This window comes from Pieris napi, chromosome 18, assembly GCF_905475465.1.
Source record: "Pieris napi chromosome 18, ilPieNapi1.2, whole genome shotgun sequence".
Taxonomy (NCBI): Eukaryota; Metazoa; Arthropoda; class Insecta; order Lepidoptera; family Pieridae; genus Pieris; species Pieris napi.
Window position 1 is genome coordinate 9,422,248 of NC_062251.1, and position 21,892 is coordinate 9,444,139.

Below are 21,892 nucleotides of genomic sequence, written 5' to 3' on the forward strand. Positions count from 1 at the left end.
AATCTAAATTAATTACAGTATTTATATTTAGCTCACTTAATTTGGCATAAAATAAAATTTCCCCTATTAATTTCTCTGCTAAACAGCGCTGCAATGTATTTGGGCTCTCTTTTAGTTGAGAGCTAACGTCCGTCGACGAACGAACGTCCAAAAGTATCAGCTGAACTTTCTTCACCAGAATCATTTAGTAAAGTTTTTGCCGCATCAAGCACTTGTACTTGTTTTTGAAGGATTTCATTTGCTTGTCGTTTGTTTGAGTTTCTTCTTTTTTTTTTTCAGGTTCCTGCAACAAAAGACGAATGGTAGGATACAGTGAGATTATTTGAACAAAAATGGCAATTTGATCATTGTTTGGGTGCTATTGATGGTAAACACATTATTATTGAGAAACCGGCACATAGTAAATCTTTGTATTATAATTACAAGGGATCTTTCAGTATAGTTTTGCTTGCAGTTGTCAATGCAAATTATGAATTCTTGTACGTACATGCAGCCATAAATGGTAGTATTTCCGACAGTGGAGCACTTAGGGTCGATTCGACCAAACTTCAATTTATACACGAGTAACTATACCAAGAATAATCTATTCCATGATTTTAATCTCGAGTAAATCCATAGTCGTTTGTCCACGTAATCGATAATATAATTGCGCTAGGAATAACAATACGCGAATAGCAAGAGAATGGTGAACGAAAATAAAACTCGGCAAATAAATGTTGTTCTACAACGGTACCAGTGTAAGAGCATACATCATGTCAACCCGATTTTGCCATATTATAGTGTGAAAAAGTAGCTTTTAACAGGTGTCAAACGACAAAAAAAAGTTTTTATTTGTTGTTTGTTTGAGGCTTTCGTCTAAAAAGGAACTTCTGTTGAGCCTAGTTGAATTTCATTCTAATATTATAGAAAATAAAAAATCTAAAAATAAATAAATAAATAATAATTTGTTTAAACGCTTCATTATACAATGCCAGAGTATTAATTTAGTGCGTTGCGTTGACTTGAAATTAAAACACAGAATACATATTTGTGAAATGACAGAAATCAGCTGATTGGACTGACTGACGCCATTAAATTATTCTAGGAATAGCTGTTATTCCGTGCGAAACGGCGGTATAGTAGCAATACCCGAATAGGCCCACTATTCTTAGAATTTGTAGTTGGTAAAACGTAAAATTGATTTACTCTCGATTAACTGCCGATTTATTCTAAGATTAAGATTTACTCTTGTTTGGTCGAATTGACCCTTAAACATATACAATTTTATGATAAACTACTATCCAATGAGCTGCATATACCACCATCATCAAATTTTTCAAGATCGAATACCATGGCTCCGTATTGTTTTGTTGGAGACAGTGCTTCTGCGTAGGCCTGGTATATGTGGTGAGTGTGTGTTGTTACCTAGATATGGCTCAGAGATGATTGCAATGTCTGTGTGATTGTTATCAAAGTGTAATTTGAGCTCATGAAATGCATTGCGAGACCTATCGAGGTTCGCCTGTAAGATATTAAAATGTGTATGCATGTTTAACTGTAATTGATTTTGGCCTCGACGCGGGCACGCATGGATAACTTTGGGACAGTTCTCGCTGTCAGCGCGATGGCTAACGTCGATCGTAGTCTTATACTGGTGATTTTGCCCACTGCAGTTAATGCAGCAAGGCTTCTCTGAGGTCGCCTTGCTGCATTCGCCCGTTGTGTGTGTTTCTGCGCATTTGGCGCAGGTAGGGACGGTGGCTGGGCAGAGATTTTTGGTGTGCCCAAAACTTTGGCAGTTTCTGCATTGTAAAATGGTGAGAAATTCTCACAGTGGACTCTTTGGTAATTAATTGAGACCCTCTCGAGTTCCAGGAACTTACGCCAGGCTGTTGGCGAGGTGTTAATTACAAGGTTATAAAGGTTATCGTTCCTATTATTCCGTTTGAATTTAATATTAAATTTCTCTAATTTGAGTGAGGGGTTTTGATCCTTGATTGCATTGATAATTTCCTCGGCAGGAGTGTTTTTGCTGATGCCTTTTATGTGAATCATGGGATCGAGACGACGCTCCTCTTCTGCATTGAGCGAGCCTGTCTTTTTTAAATGTGATAGCGCGTGTTGTCTATTTTCATTGCTTTCAAAGGTAATTTTTAGTTTCCCTTTTGACAGGGGGGATATTTTAAGCGGGGCGTAGCCGCGATGCTGGCGTAAGACCTATTGTGCCCAGAGGGGGCGTTACTTTCTGTGGTGGCCTATTCTAAAGTTTTTATTTTTTCCATAAGTTTGTTCATTTTTTTTAGTGTTCTGGTCGAGAAGCGTGGAATGCTCCTGAAGTTTAGCTAGGAGTACATCCTGTTGGGGTGGAAAGGTTGGATGGACTGTAAAAGTAGTATCCGGACACGTTATGCTGGGGGGTGGTTGCGGTATCTCCGTTATGCTTGGTGTTGGGCCGGGTGCGAGACACGTGAGCCTGGTCTGAATAATTTTTGTTGCATTCTCTAAGGACACGGTAATGCAGTTTTTTATTTCGGTTTTTATGGTCCTTGAGGCCCCGAGCGCCTCTTTTGCTTTGTTTAGCCATTCGCAGGATTCATTAATAGGATTAGCGTGGTCGCTGATGACCAACTTGGAGGGAGAGCGGGCAAACGCCGGGAGAAGCGCCTCCGACTGCGCGTTTACCGCAGTGGACGAGGAGGTTTGTTTGGTGGATTTGGGTGGTGAACGGAAAATATTGAGTTAAGTTTTAGCAAAATTTGACTGAGACTAAAGATATTTAAAAGCCGTGAAAAAAAATTGAATGTTATTTAGGAAATAGCCAAATGCTTTGTTATTGCGGAAGACGATAAGACGGTAATAACCTAACCTAACCTGACCTTTTTTTTTTATGAAGAAGGTTAAAATGCACAAATGCAGGCCCGCGGGCGTATGCAGTCGCTACCGCGAGGACTGTGGGGATGTTTATCTCTTAACCCTCTGCTAACCAGAGGGGAGAAACCCGACCCACTAAAAATTCCTCCTAGGCCCTCCATATCGCCTGCAGTGCCATCCATTCTAAATGAATGGCATCTGGCACCGCATTAAATTCCCTTCATCTACATCCAGAACACCAGTGGGCGCACACCACCCCTCGACAATTGCCACCTCCTGCGCAATCAGACGGTCCAGTCGGCATATAGACCAGCGAGGAAATCTCATCCGACCCTGGAGAGTCTGCCCCCGCACACCCCACCTCATCGAAGTAGAGACCCACATCCGGATATAACGATGATCCGATAGAGTCTCCACTCCGTCCAGCACGGTCCATGCCGGCGTTACACGGGCCGCCGCCGCAGAAGCAAGGGTCACGTCCACCCTTGAACTGCCCTGCGGGCGGACACAGGTGGGCTCCGTTCCTTCATTTAGAAATACGAGGCCCAACTCCGCCGCCCACTCCTCTAGAACCGGGCCCCTCCAACACGACACCCTGTCACCCCAGGTGGGAGACCTCGCATTAAGGTCTCACATGAGGATAAGGGGGCGCAGAAGAGCCCTCCGTATGGCCAGGCCCATGGTATCAAGGAAACCCTCGAAATGGCTCAGACGCTCATTGGGGGAAAAATACGCTCCGACGAACGTCCATTCCCCCCAATCAGCCAGAACAAACCCGGAACCTCTCTCTCTTAGAGAGAGGAGGTCCATGCGGCCGAGCATTCACAGCCGCATCACCTCGAAGGTCCCCCACCCATGAGCTCTGTCGCGACACATAGTAGGGCTTAGTAACAACGGCCACCATCACCCCCCACTCCGTCATCGACTGCAGGAACAAGTCTTGAGCCGCAGCGAAGCGCCTTAAATTCCCCTGAAGGAGGCTAGTAAGGCTGTCAGACATTTTATTTGTTTGACAGCTCTCCACCAACCTCCATGGGAGCGTTCCCCACCACCTTGCTGGACGCTATAGGGGCATACGGGGCCCCCCTCCGCCTTGGAGGTTTGCAAGCCCTACCCCCCATTTTGTGGTCTGCCGGCTTTCCAGCCGCTGAGCAGACCACGCAATGCAGCTCTCGAAGCTGCACTCATAGGCTTTGTGGCCCACAACCCCACATCTAAAACAAGCCTCCGCCATGTCCACCGCCGAGTCACAGGTGGCTCGCACGTGACCCAACTTCTGGCACTTGTAGCACCTCAAAGGGCGGTCCTCTTGGATTTCCACCTAATGAGGAGCTTCCCTTTGCACACTTTCTCGGCGGCGGCGACCGGACTCAGGAGGAACATCTCCCCCAAGCCCCGTATCCCACGCCTCAAATTCTTACCCGGCTTGATCGCTGTGGCCAGGCACCCACCCATGGCAGCCACCGCCTCCGTGACATCCCTCTCAGTGACGCTGTCGTCAAGGTCCCGAATAAGGAGGTCCGCACATTTGACGGGCCTCCCCACCAAGGCTTCCCCCGACAGCACCACACGAAGCCTATCCGCCAGGGCATCAGCCTTCTCCTCCCTGTAAACCCCCGGCACCTCCAGCATCCGAGCTCCCGTTGCCGTTCGCCGGATGCTGATAGTGGCAATACCAAGCTCAGGCAGACTTATACCATTCCTGGCCTTGGTCAGCACATCGGCATACGTTACCCCCCGCTCTATCACCTCTCTCCGCAATGTGATGACCACTGCGGCAGTTTTCGGCGGAGTGAACGAAAGCTGCACCATGACAGACCTCTTTTCAACTGCCACTTGCCCAGCCGAGGGCCCTACGCCGTGACCCACTCCATGGTCCTGTGCCCGGCCCACACGGCCACTTCCCCCACTCACAGGGGGAAGGACCGGCGCAGCGGGAGAACCACTCTTCTTTCCCTTCTTTTTTTAGGTGACGGTCGCCTAGCTTTCGTCACTAGGAGCCCCGGGCCCCAAAAGACCTGGGGCCTCCGGGACTCTACTCCCCTCAAAAACTTCGGGGCCCTGGGTCCCAACCACATTCGGAGCCACCGTGCCCCGACCCCCCAACGAACCCTCACGGGTCCTTGAGCCCTGGGTCCCCGTAAAATTCGGGGCCCCCGGGCCCCCCTTCTCTACAAAACGCTCGGGGGCTCTCGGACCACGGGCCGATGCCGCCAGCAGAGGACGCAGCACAGGCTCACGGAGGAGCCTGTCCCCAATCCCCGCAAGCTTGGCATCCAACATGCCCCTTCCTATGAGTGAGTTGAGGCCCTTAGCAGAGGCCGACAGGGAGGATTTGGGGAATTAAACTTCCCCGAGTGATTTCCTTACTGGGGCATTCATTGTGTTTTTGTATTGTTTTGTTAAATTAAATTAAATAAATCTATTTAATTTAATTTTAATGTCGGGTTTTGGTCTTTTATTGTTACAGAGCTCTGTTTCAGTTGTGTTTTTAGAGATGCCTTTTAAAATGATCATGAGATAGATTCATTTTTCCTCCAGCGTGTTGATTTTTGTGTTTTTTTGGAGGTAAGTGATTGTGTGCTTTTTGTGATCTTCTTTTTCGAAGGCCAATATAGTTTAAGTACATAATAAATCCAACACTTCTTTTGCTAATATAGGGTAGGCACGTAATATACGTATACAAGTCCGCTGCCAAAATTGCCGAAAAACGCACCGTTCTCGAGATATTTACTTCCAAAAGATTTTAATATTTCAAAAGTTTTAGAAATTTTTAATAACTTTTGAAAATTTGGAATTTAAAAATTTGGAATTTAGATTCTGGTAGGGGCGGGCCAGGCGGACAACCCCAATATAGCAATATATTGATCTGCCCTTAAAAACGCGAAAAAACCAACCGTTCCCGAGATATTCCCGATTTTTTAGTAGAAATCTTCCCGTCGACTTTTCTCGGCAACCGCTGGGTCGTTCTTGTTGCTTGAAGAGGCACCTTGCTGGTCTTGACGGGAGCTTTCTGTTGATATGCTGCAAGTCGTTGGCGTCCCACGGGAACACTGACCACGTGCCACGTGCTTTTTGTTATTTTCGCTTCTAGGCGCTGAAGTTTTATTCATAAAATTGTGTGCGACCCCTCAAACGCTGCAGAATAAAATGCTGCATCTTATGGTGATTTTTAATTGTAGGGTTGTCGCTTTACTTTTTGTCGAAATCTTGATTTTTTGCTTCTGTGAAAGGTTATATTAATCTTTTCGTTTTTAAATTTTTTCCGCCGAACCAATTTTAAATATTGATACGTCGTTCAGCTTAATAAGGCGCATCACACGTGTGGGGGAAGATGCGCTTTCACAGAGCACGTGCCACGTGCTTTCCTGGTTTTCCTTAATTGTCTCCTTTTTTCCTGGATTAAAAAATCTGATCCAGGTGTCAAAAGATGCGTCTCGATAAGGCACGTTTGATCGTGTATTAAAAGGAGGTGGTTACCGATCTCAATTCGACGCCGCACTCACTTTTATGTGAAAAAACTGTCACTATTTCGATTTTTTACACTTTTTATCACTTTTATTTCACTTTTAGACTAAAAAAGTTATATCACTGGATTCGCCATTTTTCGATTGCGGAACTGTACTGATTTGATGCTTTCGCGACGGCGTTTCGACTGCGACCCCGATAAAAAGGTTTTTTTTTTTTTTTTTTATTGCTAGTGGGCCTACCTCCCCGGCGACTTACGCCCCGGGGCCGAGGAAGCTAAGCTATAATTAAGTTTTTCAGTACAAGTTTTTTAATTAAGATGGACAATTGTTTGGTTTGGACACGGGTAGGGTGATTGAGGGTTGTTTTTGCTATTTGATACAATTTCCTTCCCTCAATCACCCGATTAGAGTCCGCGTCTTATAAACTAATTTCTTATGACTAATTTTACAAGTATACTTAATATCTAAGAGAAAAACACAGTAGAGTTAAAATTCTTAAGTGCAAGTTTAAAGTAAGAGAAGACAAAAAAAATTACACAATGGATTTGTAAACCATTTTGATTAAGTTACGTTTTACAATAATCTTAAGAGTAAGGGTCTCTTATAGGCTAATACACTTGTTTGTAGTAAGGTTAAGATTAAATATATTATAGTACAATAATGAGGTTAAGAACAAAAGGAAAATCTGAATATAGGGTGACATATTTGGTTAGAGGTTGTTGTAAATTTAACATCTATCATATAATTCTAAGTTCACATAGTATTATGTGTATTGAGTGAATCATAACAATATTTTTGTATATGCAAAAGGAGAAAGATTGTACATGTAAAATCAAGAGCATAATAGGTCTTGTACAGATAACTAGTTTGCATTTACATTATATGAAAGTTGAATTTAATGAATTAACATTAGGTGGTAAAGATTGTTTAACATTAAGATTAAGATTGTCCGCATGTTATATTAATGCTTGATAGACAGATCTTCAATTGAGTTTAATTATTAAAGTATTAGACATGAAAAGTAGAAAATAGCTTGTATTTTACTGCATTTGAATATTACAGTTCTATATACGTTTGATTGATTATATTGATTGATTGATTACATTTACGGCTAGTAATAGAGTGATATAAAGAAAAAATGAGATAAGTGATTAAGAAGTTTACATAATTGATGACCAAAGTAAGAAGTAATTAGTAAGTGACGAAATTTTTAATATACGTGAGGGTGGATTACGAGCAGATAATTGTTAATGGTTTATTCATTAGAGTCCAATAGGTATAGGAGGGGTAGTGATGTTTAATATTTATTGTGGTGTGGGGTGACTGACGATTGGGTTGCGTGTCATTGTACTCTTTTAATGAGTCAATGATTTTTGTCGCCATGCTTAGGAGAGATAATATTGTTTTAGGGTTGTTATTTATAAGGGAATAGGGATTGTGGGATGTGGGCGTTCCTCCATTAAGTGTTGGAGTGTTTGTGTAGTGTTTGTGTCGCAAGGGCATGTGTCGTTGTCTGTGATGTGGAAGCGTTTTAGGTGATCTTAGGCGAAGGAATGCCCAGTGAGTAACTGTGTGATTTGAAATGTAGTGGGATATAGTTTAATAAATGTGTTGAAGTTGTTGATGCTTTGTAAAAGATCTTTCGTGTGTTTTGCCGTGGGTTCGTCGTTGAAGCGTTTGTCCCATAATCTGGTGGTTTCTTGTTTAGCTAGCTGTTTAATGTGTGCCATCGGGCATTGTGTATAGAAATATTTAAGATGGGAGTTTGTGGCTGATTTGGCCGCCTCATCGGCCGCCTCGTTGCCAGCTATACCGGCGTGACCCAATTGAACTTTATGTTTATGTGTGGACTATTGGTTATGTTTTTATGTATGTCAGTGACTATGTTGTGTGTATTGTTTGATTGGCCGAACGCTTGTAGCGCTGCCATCGAATCGGAATTAATTATGTACGTGTGTATGTTTTTGTTTTGTTGTTTGAGTGAGTGTGCGATGGCCCAGTCGCTGGCTCCCTTTATAGCAACCAGTTCGGCTTGGAACACCGTGCATGTTGGGTGTAGCTTCCGCTTCCATTTGTGAATGATTTGCGTGTTGTTTGGAGAGTAAACAACGTAGGCGGCTCCTGTTTGCCCCGCCTCTTGCTTGCTCCCGTCTGTGTATATGTTAATGGTGTTGTCTGCCGTGTGTTTGTCGAGGTTGTTTTTATATGTTCTGTATTTGATGAGTGGTCTGGAAGCGGGGTGTAAGAGTTCGGTGAATAGTGTTGGTCGTTCAACTGGGATGTCATCCGGTATGTGTTTGCTTGTTCCCTTAATACGTGCCCCCTCGATCTCGCAGGACTCGAGGACCTTAAGGTCTAAGGGAACGAATCCCGCGAGAGCGACGGCCGCATTAGTGGAGACGTTTTTGAACGCTCTGGTGACTCGCAGAGCGAATCCCCTTTGCGTCTTTAGTAGTAGTTTCCTATTATATTTTTTATTTGCCGCGTGGCCCCAGATCGAGGCACCGTAAGTTATTATTGGCTCAATTACCATTTGCTAAATGAGCCTTATGTTTTCAGGGTGTGGTCCCCATGTGGGTCGTGTAAATAGCGCGAGCTTATTAAATATATGTGTTGCTTTAGTAGTGATGTGTTCAATGTGGTGTTTGTATGTTAGTTTACTGTCTAAAATGATGCCCAAATATTTAATTTTGTGTGTGAATGATAATAGTGTGTTGTTGAAGTATATTTTACAGTTTTGCGCAGGTTTGGAGAAAGTTCTCTGAGTATTGTCGGGGCCAAACTGGAGTTTGACCCCTTCGCCCCATTCTTTTGTGGTGTTCAATGCTTGGTTGGCTTGGAGCTCTAGTTCATTGATGTCTTTGTGTGTAATTAATAGGATGACATCGTCCGCGAACGCTTGGATGTTGCACCCTGGTGGGAGTGTAGTGTTTAATAGTGTATTGAGTATGATGTTCCAGAGAATCGGACCGCATGCCGACCCCTGGATACATCCCTTTTGTGTGTTGCGTGTTGTGCTTGCATTGCCCATATGGAGTGTTACTGATCTGTTGGTGAGGTAATTTTGTATTAATTTGTATATATTGAGAGGGCACTTGACTAACCGTAATCCGTTCAATACCGCCGGCCACCAAGCATTATCAAAGGCGGCTTTGATATCGAGGGATACGGCTATGGTGTGTTGTTTGTGTTGTTTTGAGTTTTGTATGATATCTAAAGTATTCTGTACGGCGTGTATAGTGCTTGTTTGTTCGGTGAAGCCGAATCCCAGGGTAAGGTTAGGTCAATGTACCTATAGGTGTTTAAGTAAAGGTTTACAAAAATTAGTTAAATACTTAAGCGGATGAAGTATAATAACGATGGGTGAGAGACAAAACAAGGAAAAATCAAAAATAATACTGGAATATTTCTGGTTTTAAAAAAAAAAAAAATAAACAAACCAATCGTATCTTCACCTACATAGTAAATATAATAATTAAAAATGCCTATTTAGGCAATTTCTATTTAGAAATTAAAACAAATTAGCTTTTGGGAAGAATTTTAAGGGTGCCTTCAAATTTGCCGTAAAGATTTATATTTATTTCAGGTTCATATAAAGATCCTTCACCTGAATAAAAATCATCAATGGATTCCTCTTTATCTTCAATGCTTTCAGATAAATTCTGTATAGTTGTGTCACTATCAGAAATACTTCCAGTTACAGAATTATCTTCACAGGTATTTGGGCCTGACTCTGATAATGGTACTACAGCATAATTTCTAGCTTTCTAGAAAAATCACGTCTCTGCTTATAATGGCTTGTCTTGTTTTGGGATCTTAAAACCTGTATCGTTTGGTTTGTTCACTGTATCCAATGAATAACATTTTATTTGTATTTGAGTTCCACTTCTTAGTTCTTAGCTTTTCCTTTTTTTTTTTGTTGAGAAAAAGCTTGCCAACGCTCGGCACACTGACACATTGGTAAAAACAAACACAAAATACAAGTTTTAATGTGACAAGCACTTAAAGGCAAACATGACATACATATATATAGAGATCATAACCTATTACAACACAAACATTAACTTCAATTTCTAAATTTAGAATTGTTTGCTACAATTTCGATGAAGTCAATAATGGGGGTAGTTTTTAAAAACAAAAAGGCACTAGGAAATCACGAAATTTCGCACCAGCGCGATATTTGTAGATGTATTCTGCAATGGATATTACTCACTGCGATCTCCTGCCACTAGCGGTGCACATTTTGGTGTGAAAATTTTCCTTTTGGAAAATTTACCATCGCTTCACAGCCAAAGACTTTCATGTGTGATATTTGTATTTTACCACTCTACATCTATTCCATTTTTAATAAGGCTAAAGTATCTTTAATTTGTAGGACATCCATTCGTGATGTAAGCTGCAGTTGAGACAGCTTCTGTCCAATCATTATTCTGTAGTTTTGCATTTAAGAGCATAGACCTGGCTCTTTCTAAAAATGTGCGGTTCATGGTTGTGTTGTTTTGTGTACAAATCTTACTGAAAAATATTCTTTAGAAAGAATAGGAAATTGCAGTGTAAAAAAGTTAAAAATCTAAAAGTGCACGCCTTATAACCCACCCGTTAGAAATAATAATATTTAGCCATATTTTTTTTACAAAACATGCAATAAAAGATAAGATGTCAGAAAGATAAATGATAACAAAACAGACAGCATTGTCTATTGTATCATCAACCTGAACACAAAAAAATTAAATAAGCTTCACCTGTTATCACCACACACATTTTATAGAACCGTTTATAGCTAAACGTATTATTGAAAGCGATGAACTTTATTATAAAGCATCAGACAATAATGAGGATCCTCATCACATTGAACACAGTATGCATTCACTTTCTTAGATTTGCTCAAAATTCCTGTACCGAATCTTCAAAACGTCGCGTATCTCTAATTTACCTTTCTTTGTTTTTAGTTCATGCTTCAGTCTTTTCGTTCTTTGGTTGAGAAATGTCTGATGAGAATCTGTTGAATAGATCAAATATTCTATGTTGAGGGCTCATGCAATCCTTAATCGATGTGTGCTCTTATTTTCCGTGTATATGACCCATGCATATACAACTGCCGTATTTAGAAGTGCTACGTGCTTAGAAGTTTCCAAGACCCTTTGGAATCCAATATGACCTTCGGCTTCCAAATCTATTACCCGTTTTTCACTACCACAGCAAATTTGTCGGAATGCTTTGCCGATTTATTTATATAGTAGCACCGTTACTCCGTCTTCATTCTCTAAAGCCATTGTTTCACCTTTCTGCAGTTTTGAATCTACAACAGCTTAGGCAATCCTCTTCTGTTTTTCGCAATGAGTCAATTAAATGCGTTTGCTTCTCCAATAACTAATAAGCTAGTTCTAAGCTATTGTGCCAGTTATCAGTTGCAAGTGTGGCCTTTGTCAAATATATGAGCATATATGTCAAATATATGAAATATATGTCACTGAGCGCCATCACCACATATCCGTGAACAGGGCATAGCTTAAAAATAGCTTCATGCCATATTTGTGTTACTTACTTTTATTGTACCTACTACCTGAATATAATTCGACATCTGTAAGGCACTTGGCTTTCGTCAACACAAATATCTTCTCTTTTCATTGAGAGCATCGATTATTGGTCTTATTTTTACGATTTTTACAATACGATCGTTTCTGACAGCAGTTACATTGTCGTTAAAGTATGTTTAGAAATCAGAAAATCACAAATAGAAACAGGAACAAACAGTTTCAAAGTACCTAAATTGTAATTAAGTACAAGACATGTAAAATAAACTGGGAAACGAAGTAGATAGGTCATTTTTTATTTTTTTTATGCTTGTGCTTGTTAACTGAGCTGCCGTTTTGTAATAATCACCTTCATTTTCGTCATAGATCAGTTTTCCATCGAGAATCCGGTTTATTGACCTGCACCAACTATAAATCAAAATCTTTATTGCTATGTCCATAAACTGTTCTTTCAATTCATTTTTGTGTTGATCACAATTAAATGGAAAATCAATTAAAACGTCAGCCAAAATACCAAAATAAGGATTACCGTGTGGGTAGTGCAAACGTGTATTGGTGTGTCTCGTGATTTTTTTTCTTAAATTAAATAGTATTTCGGTTTAAACATTATAACTTACAGTTTCAGTGATGAACTAGTGTCCCACCACACATCAATCGCTATTTTTTATCAATAATATCCTTTATTTAACTATAATAAACTTAAAGTTGGAAATCACTTCTTCAAGTACCTTCAATTTAACTTGTATTAGTTTTTCACTTTCACCTTATTATGGAGGATCTTAAAAAGTCATTAAGGGATGTATCCGAAATGGTGTCTACCAGAATGGAAGAGTTTCAGCAGCGACTTATTGCAACTCAGAATAGGTCCCCCTCACTAGAACAAACTCCACTTGCTAGGGATTTCGAAGCATTCAAAAATTCTGTTTTATTCTGCCTAGAGAATCTCCAAGCTCAGATGGCGATTCTATTTAGAGTGCAGGATGAACAGGAGATGCGCAGTAGGCGAAATTGTCTGTTGCTGCATGGAGTAAATGAAGCAAAGGATGAAAACCAGGGCTCCATTGCAAATATGATATCCATACTCTTAAAGTGTCCTAATGTGACGGAGCAGTGCCTCTCCCGTTGCCATCGAGTGGGATTAAGATCCAATGACAAGCCTAGGCCTATATTAATAAAGTTTCGTGAGCATGCTGACAAGTTAAGGATCTGGGCTGCCAAAACTAATCTTAAAGGCACTGGAATAACCTTGTCTGAGTTCCTGACAAAATCAAGGCACTCGCTATTTATGGAGGCAAGAAAGCGGTTTGGCGTCTCGATATGTTGGACTCGCGATGGACGTGTACAAGTGATAGGGGCTGATGGGAAACTTTGCCGCATCTCTTCGCTGAAGGAACTCGATTCAGTTCCGGACAGCATACCGTCATCGACCGCAGCTGATGATGCAAAGCTGACAAAAGACAAGACCCGTAATAAGAAGGCTCCAAAAAAGGGTCAATAACTTCCGTTTGTACAGTGTTGGTGTTTCGTGTGTTGAAACGCGACACACTTCACGCTTGTTTTCAGTGGGAGAGTGGTATTACCCCGATCGTGTCGGCTCATTCGGCTGCTTATGCAGCATGACACTCCCACTACTTGGACTAACTGACTGCGCTGGTGGAAATAGTTATTGTTCAAATATCCCACCAGAGGGCGATGGGGTCGTCACTGTCCTACGCCTTAAAAATCCCTTAGTAGCCTTTAACGATACTCACGGGTAGAGATGGGGAGGTGCTATTCTATAAGCCGGCACAACACGGCAACTTATAGCATTTTATAACCTTCTTGACATTTGACGTATGATTAGTGGATATTAATGTTCTTAGTAGACTGATTCTTCTGGTGAATCCGCTGTCATCAAATAATTTCCGTAGTTTCTTCCACAAATCCTGGACTTTAGTTTCATTTTTTATATGAACATACAACTTGGGATCAATCGTCATAATGAGTTTTGCTTCGCTTTTCTGTCTTCTGTGTTGGGTTATAAGTGTGCAGCGGTAGTCGCGTGCAGCAGTCCAGTTTATTAATAAGTGACAATATAAAAACATAACAAGACCATAGCAACGCCAACTTTAAATAACGAACTATGACGATATACAGTCAAAACCGTTTATAACGACATCGTTTACAACGACCTATCGGTTATTACAACCAGATTGTACGGTCCCGTCCGAATCCCTAGTAAACTATTCAGTAAACAAACCGCTTATAACAACATCGGATACAGCGACATATCGCTTACAACGACGAAATTTTATCGATATTCATCGGCTATAACGACCAACCGCTTCTTGTCTCAGCAAAACAAAACAATACAAACGATTTTAAATCTTATTTAGAGGCGTTGAATGAATATTTAGGCATATTATTACCTACGCACTTTCTCCCAACGAACAGTTTCAGCCAACAACGATTTCGGAGGCTCTTAACGCTGTAACGATTTTACAAAAATTTGTTGCCTTTAACGAACAGTTTGATACTGGTGATACTCATACCTTGAGGAGTATGAAACGTAAAATGCAAAAAATATTTGAGACTGGGCTAAAAAAAAACAGACCAAAATGACTGATTACTTTTGTACCTAATTATTTCGTAATAAATATTTTTGTTTCTTTTTTGACTCGTTTACATATTATAATATTAACATACCATATTATAACCCATACCTACCTATTCTAGAAAGATAACTACTGATAATATAACTTGTATGTATTGTACATACATATGAACTATACTTGTGTGTATATAATATATGACATTGCTTATAACGACTATCGGATATAACGTCGGCAACTATACGGTCCCTTCAATGTCGTTATAACCGGTTTTGACTGTAATATGTATGCAAATTACCAAAGAGTTTCCTCTAATACACCCCCTTGATTTGCATACACATTTAACAACAAATATGTACTAAATAGTCATTACAAAAATATACAGACATGCAATCTTAATCTACACCTAACATTGAGATGCAGCGGTAATGTTTCTGTCTTTGTAAAGCTTTTGTTAGCACATCCGCCGCCATCTCCTCGGTAGACACATACGATAATTGTATGTCAGTATTCTCCCTTAAAACACTTCTTATAAAATAATATTGAATATCGAAATGTTTAGTTCGGGCGTGGAAGACTGGATCCTCCGATAGAAATAAGGCACCTTGATTATCGCAGTACAACACTATGTTCCCGAAATCGCGCAACCCTATCTCTTTCATAAGACTATTCAGGTAAACTGCCTCTTTTATCGCCAAATTTAAACTAATATATTCGGCTTCGCACGTTGAAGTTGCTACGCATTTCTGTTTCTGGGATTTCCATGAAATCGCAGCCCCTCCTAACAAAAAAGCATACCCGGAGTATGACTTCCTATCTATAGGACAATTTGCCCAGTCAGCATCCGAATAACCAATTAAGCTCTTACCTGTTTTTCGATAAATCAGTCCATAATCGGCTGTCCTCTTAAGATAACGAAGTAATCTTTTCACCGCATTCCACTGTATCTGTCCAGGATTATCACAAAACGCTGCTAATCTTGTCACGGCGTGTGTGATATCCGGACGAGTTCCTGCTGAAAGATAAATCAAGCTTCCGATTAATTCTCTATATGGACATTCCTTCTCCAGCGGAATTTGTGAACCATCGGGTCTAAAATTCACCTCCATCGGCGTGGTCACTGTTTCTTTACAATTCTCCATGCCGAATTTTATCATCAAATCATTAATATATTTTTGTTGTGACAGTTTCGTGGCATACTCATTTTTGACAATGTGAATGCCTAAAATATATTTCGCCAGTCCATAGTCTTTTAAATCAAACTCTTTGGAAAGTTCATCTTTGAAAGATTGTATGAGACCTTTATTGCGTGAAACTATCAGTAAATCATCAACATAAACCGCTAAGTATATAGACGTATCAATGGAGTTACCGTCCAAATAGTAGAGACACGGTTCCTTCAAAGACTGTTTAAAATGCATTGACTTCAATTTATTGTCAAGTCTTTTGTTCCATTGACGTCCAGCTTGTTTCAAGCCATACAGTGATTTCTTCAATCGACATACATCTCCACCTGTCTTCAGATCATTTAACATCTTACGAGCCTGCTCTTTTAAGCTTTCGTCTCTTTCTTCTTTAATAATTCTACCTAAGCACTCTGTCAACAATTCTGGAACCTCCATATAAATTTCCTCGTCAAGATATCCATTCAGATATGCAGTATTGATATCCAACTGGTGTATCTCCATGTCTAATTCAACCGCGAGCGCTGTAAGCAGTCTTACCGTGTCTAGTCGGACGACAGGTGAAAAAGTGTTTCGGTAATCGATGCCATATCGTTGACTGTAGCCCTTGGCTACCAACCGTGCTTTCTTCTTCTCGGTTTTGTCAACGTTAAGCTTCGTTGTCAATACATATCGGCATCCTACCGCTTTTCGATTTCTCGGCTTTTGAACAATTTCCCATGTTTCATTTTTTACAAGACTTTTGACCTCAGACAATATTGCTTCCTCCCATAGAGCACGTTCAGCGCTACTTAGGGCATCCCCTAAGGAAGTTTCCACAGTCAACGCAACATCCTCAGGTAAAGTTTCTTCTGCACGGCCATTATTATCATTGGGTATCATTTTATAGACCTTCTTAGGTCGGCCAACTTGGCCTTTCTGAAGTTTTGGTCTTCCGGGACCTCTCTTATACGTTACCTCTGTATCAGCTTGCGCTATTTCACTATCTTCCTCATGACATAGAGAAGGTGAACCAAGGGGTGAATCAGTCGTCTCCACGATCATTTCTCGAGTTCCTGAATAAGATGTACTTGGTATTACGTCCACCTCTACATATTTCGGCTTCGGTGTATCAACATCAGCAGAAAATTGATCTAGCTGAAAAGGATCATGAGTAATTGCCGATTTCCTGTCATCATTAGTATCGAGCCTCGTCTTGCAGAATTTCACATCCCTAGCTATAATGGTTTTATGGTCTACTGGTATCCATACCTTATATCCCTTTTGGTTCATTGGATATCCAATAAATATTCCATTGACACTTCTGGCAGCAAATTTGTCCTTGGTTGGACTCTTGTCTAGAACATAAACTTCAGCTCCAAACTTCTGAAGATACTCAATCTTCACTGGAGAGCCAAACCACTTCTCGTACGGAATTGTACCACCCAAACTACTCGTGGGACAACGATTCCTAATATGACATGCCACCAATACAGCATCTCCCCAAAAACCTGCTGAGAGATTAGATGAAAGTAACATACACCTAGCCATTTCAACTAATGTCCTGTTCATTCGTTCTGCTACGCCATTCTGCTGTGGGGTTTGAGGTATAGTCAGTCTTCTTATTATCCCCTCTTGTTTCAGGAATTGATCAAACTTATTATTACAGTATTCTCCACCGTTATCAGTTTGTAAATACTTTATTCTCTTAGCGGTAAGGTTCTCAACATAGCTCTTGTATTCTTTGAAACATTCCAGAACACCACTCTTACTCTTCAGTAAGTAAACTTCGCACCATCTAGTACAATCGTCAATAAACGTGACAAAATATTTTGCACCACCGACAGTTTCATTTCGAATTGGCCCAACTACATCGGAATGGATGATGGACAGTTTTTCGTCACATGGTCCACTCGACTTGGAAAATGGGAAAGAAGTCATCTTACCCTGCACACAATACTTACAGTCGTATAAAATATGTATATTTGACATATCAACTTTAATGCCCACATGACCTAATACTTTTATTAAATCCTTCACATTTAAGTGACCTAAACGTTCGTGCCAGGATAGTAAATCGTTCTTAGTTTCGGAAATCGCAGAAACAGAAGCATGGCCCTCCCGCATATAATAAAGGTTGTTTTTTCGATCTGCTATGAACTTAATATTCCCTTCAGAATCGGTTACATAAGCTGAATCTTTCTTAAAAGTTACATTAAAACCTTTGCTTGTAATTTTAGATACGGAAATTAAGTTGCATCGCAAATCGGGAACATATAAAGTGTCTGATAGTTTTATCGGAACCTCCCCATTCAAACTCACAGTTCCTTTACCTTTTGCAAATGTACTCACATTGGTGGCCAAACTTAACTTACTACTGCAATTTGTCAAGGTGTCAAATTTTCCTTTCGATCTACAAAGGTGCGATGTACACCCACTATCTATGAGCCAGTTTCCTCCACATCCCGAACCAATCACTCCGTTACACTCTGAAACAGATAGAACACATGAGTTAAAATTCTCACTAGCACCTAACTCACTAACACATTTTGAGTCCTGCCTTGTTCCTTTACACGGGCATTCCGAAGCTTTATGCCCAAATTTATGACATCTGTAACATTTAAATTTAAACGCTTGATCCGGTTTATAATTCTGCGGATTTTTAGATGTAGAACTCTTCGTGGTTTTTCTCCTAGCGAACATTGCTGACGACCCCCTCTCTGTCTCCTTCCTTTGCTGTCGCCTAGAGGCATCTTCTTCAAGAATTTTAACTTTCAAAGAATTCGGGTCTGGCAATGAATCTCTAGTCTCCATCGCACATCTAAAGTTCTCATAACTTGGGGGCAGACTATAGAGTAAAATGATAGATGCAAGATCATTATTTATATTTATGTCCATGTCTAGTAACTTTTCTTTGGCTTCAAAGAAGCTTAACAGATATTCACGCATGTCGTCCTCCTCACACATCTTGTGTAATATGAGCTGCTTTAACAGTGTCGCTTTCTTAGCGGAACCCGAAGACGCGAAGATGCTTTCTAATTTGAACCAACATTCTCGCGACGTACTCGTCCACTTAATGTGTCGTAGCTCACCTGGACTAATTGAGAGAATAATCTCCGCTCTCGCCTTTGCATCCGCCGCTTCCCAAAGCAACGCCTCTGCTGGCTCAGCTGGCTTCTTAATGCTACCATCCACATAGCCCCACACATCGCTCTTGATCAATAGAGCATGGGCCTGGATTCGCCATGAGTCGTAATTATCACGGCTTAGTAATTCTATCCGCACACTCGCCATCGTTACTAGGTAAAGCACTCTAGTTCCCCCTTTTTTTTTTATTAATTTACTAGACTATGACTGGGCCCATAACCTTTGTTGGGTTATAAGTGTGCAGCGGTAGTCGCGTGCAGCAGTCCAGTTTATTAATAAGTGACAATATAAAAACGTAACAAGACCATAGCAACGCCAACTTTAAATAACGAACTATGACGATATGTATGTATGTATGCAAATTACCAAAGAGTTTCCTCTAATATTCTGCATCACTTAAATCCTCGGGAATGATGTCAATGTCTATACCTTCCAAGATGGGAAAATTTCTTGCCGCGAACGCTCAGTCATCAAAGTTCTCGCGTCCCTTCAACTTCGGCGCATTTATTAAATAACCGCCTGACGACGACATTATAACTTATTTTCTGTCACACGATATTAAAGATTATTTAGTTAGTTTTTCACTGAGCCCATAACCTAATAAAACGAATGAGTTGCATTTTGAGAATAGACAAACTTTATTGCTCTATAAATAGCTGTGGTACATTATTAGGCTAGTACACAGTTTATCCACTAGATGGCGTTAGTATGAAGTAGACTTTGTTTTGATATTATTAAACATATTTTAACAGTTTTATTCCGTCGCTCCTCATTTATCGTTATCGAAACGAAATTTTGAATCAATACTTTGATACGACAAATAAATCAGATGAAGGAGCTGCTATAATTAGTTGTGAATGCAATGTGGCTTATATTTTAGATAAAATACTAATCGATGTAATATATAGTGCAGATAGAATTAATATTTGCACAAACACAGATTGTTACGTAAATCGTGTACAACATTCATGTGCTTTTTTGCCTTTAAACCTGAACATAAAATCATTATCTGAATCTGCCAATTCAAGATAAGACCCTGAAAACAAAAAAAAAAGGTGCAGTGCAAGAATTGATGAAAATAGCCATTCTTAGTTAACGTCGTCCGTGCAACAACCATGTGCTCAATAACTCATTGGCAAGATCATCAAAAGTAGTTTCCTGTCGCAATACATCTAGCACAATGAGAAAAGTTGTGGTATTTGCCAATGCATCCGCTAAGCATGGTAAGGCATGAAATTTTTAAAATAGAACTCGGAGCTGCCGTGCTAGGTATTTGTGAGACACGTTGGGTAGAGAGGCATGATGGGCATCTTCAATTTCAAGGTGACAAATTAGTCAAAATTTGTAGCGCTCTGGAGAAGATTTCTGCTTGGCAAGACAGTCCACTTACTTTATATTTTTCAGGTTTTTCTTTGCAGTAGAATACTGCAATCGAACTCAATTCATTTACAAAAAGCTACGGACGCTATTAATGACACCTTAATTGTATTACAAAATAAAAGAGAAAATGTGGACGTAATCTACCGACGGCTTTTTGAAGAGGCTAAAGAAGTTGCTGAGCAGCTAGATTTAGAAATTAAATGCCCCAGAATAGTATTAAACCTAATAACAACCTGCACAATCTGCTGAATAGTATTTCCGCAGAGATACATCCCTCATCTAGATTCAATAATAAGTGATCTCCAGGACCGCCCGTCTCCTGATGTACTTTAATTAATTTGTTTCAGCTAAGCGTTTTCATGCCAAAAAGCGAATATAGTAATGAAGACATTGAAACTGTTAAACAACTAGCTACCGACTATACATTATTACTAGATAACACTCCAGTATCTATCATTGTATATAAAACAAAAGAACTAAAACGGTAATGGGCTGGACATACCATAAGAGGAGCAGATAAATGGAGCAAAATTGTAACACTCTGGCAACCATAATAGAAACAGAGGTAGGCAATTTAAAAGGTGGGCCGATGAATTCATGGAAATGGCTGGAAAGACTAAGACCTGGACGAGATTGGTATACAATAAGGAAAAATGGACGACAATGGGGGAGGCCTTTACCCGTAGGCACACAGAACCAGTTATCGTAGATTAAGAAAACAAATTGTTATAATGTATATATTTTTGTATTTCTGATATAAGGCTATAAATAAATAAATTTTGTCTGTTTCTATTTAGTTTGTTGGAATTTCCAAGATAATAAGAAAGTTGATAAGAAATGTTATTTGGGGTACAGATTCGATCTTTTGTGTCAACGATGAGAGAAAAAGGACTTCCACGGAATGAAGAAGAAATGATACGTAATAGGTGCATCCAGTTTATTGTGCAGTTGGTTTAAGAACTGAAAAACAGATTGCCCGAAAACTTAAAACTCATGAAAAATATGAAAAGAATCAGTGTAGATTGTGCACTGTCTCACAATAAAGAGCCGATCACTGACCTGATCTGATTAATAAAAATCAAGAATACATAGCGAAAGTTGACGAGCAGTGGCGTCAAATCCAATTACTCAAATGGATAAATACAAAAAATACCAAGGAAAATTGGTACGAGGTGCTGGATTTCGAAGGCATTGCAGGAGAAAACCGATTTGAAGATTTAGCCTCGTTTGCTATATCTAGCTAGTTTTACCGCACTCTAATGCTGAAGTAGAGCGATTATTCAGCATGATGAATATCGTGAAGACAAAACACAGAAACCGAATGAAGCTAGATCTACTGTCATCTATTATGACAATCCGCTCAGGTTTAAAACGCGAAGAGCGTGTTGCAATAATTACATCTTGCCAAATTCTGTAGTCCAATTAGAAATAGGAACGAAAGAAGTGTACTTAAAATCAGAAGGTGTAGAGGAAACCGACTCTGCTGAAGATGATTTTTAACGATTTTGTATGTCTTCTATAAGTTGTTTTGTAATGAAAATAAACGAATTTTGTAATTCAATTTACAATATTGTTATTTTATTGTCAAAAAATATATCCTAGTGACATAGACTACTGTTTACTTCAGTAAAACATCGTACCACGTCTTCACTTTTGCGGAATTTGGCGTCATACCCCTCGACATACCTCTATCTGTTATGACAAATCATTCACCACGGTTATGGAATATAAATAGACTGCCTCAATCCGTACGTGAT

General features: G+C 40.1%; 1 protein-coding gene and 1 long non-coding RNA gene across 2 annotated transcripts; one reads left to right on the forward strand and one right to left on the reverse strand.

Annotated features, from left to right (window-relative positions):
- Nucleotides 1-11,866: 11,866 nt before the first annotated feature.
- On the forward strand, nucleotides 11,867-13,404 carry LOC125058903. The gene has a single exon (XM_047663042.1). The coding sequence runs from the start codon at nucleotides 12,624-12,626 to the stop codon at nucleotides 13,350-13,352; it is 729 nt and encodes a 242-aa protein (XP_047518998.1). The 5' UTR covers nucleotides 11,867-12,623; the 3' UTR covers nucleotides 13,353-13,404.
- Nucleotides 13,405-15,313: 1,909 nt separating this feature from the next.
- Nucleotides 15,314-15,655, reverse strand: LOC125058587. Its single transcript, XR_007118442.1, has 2 exons — nucleotides 15,549-15,655; nucleotides 15,314-15,460 (listed from the first exon to the last, which is right to left on the reverse strand). It is a non-coding gene; the product is annotated as an uncharacterized LOC125058587 (long non-coding RNA).
- Nucleotides 15,656-21,892: the final 6,237 nt, after the last annotated feature.

Coding starts and splice junctions, on each gene's coding strand:
- LOC125058903 (XM_047663042.1), top strand. CDS start 12,624: ATGGAGGATCTTAAAAAGTCATTAAGGGATGTATCCGAAATGGTGTCT.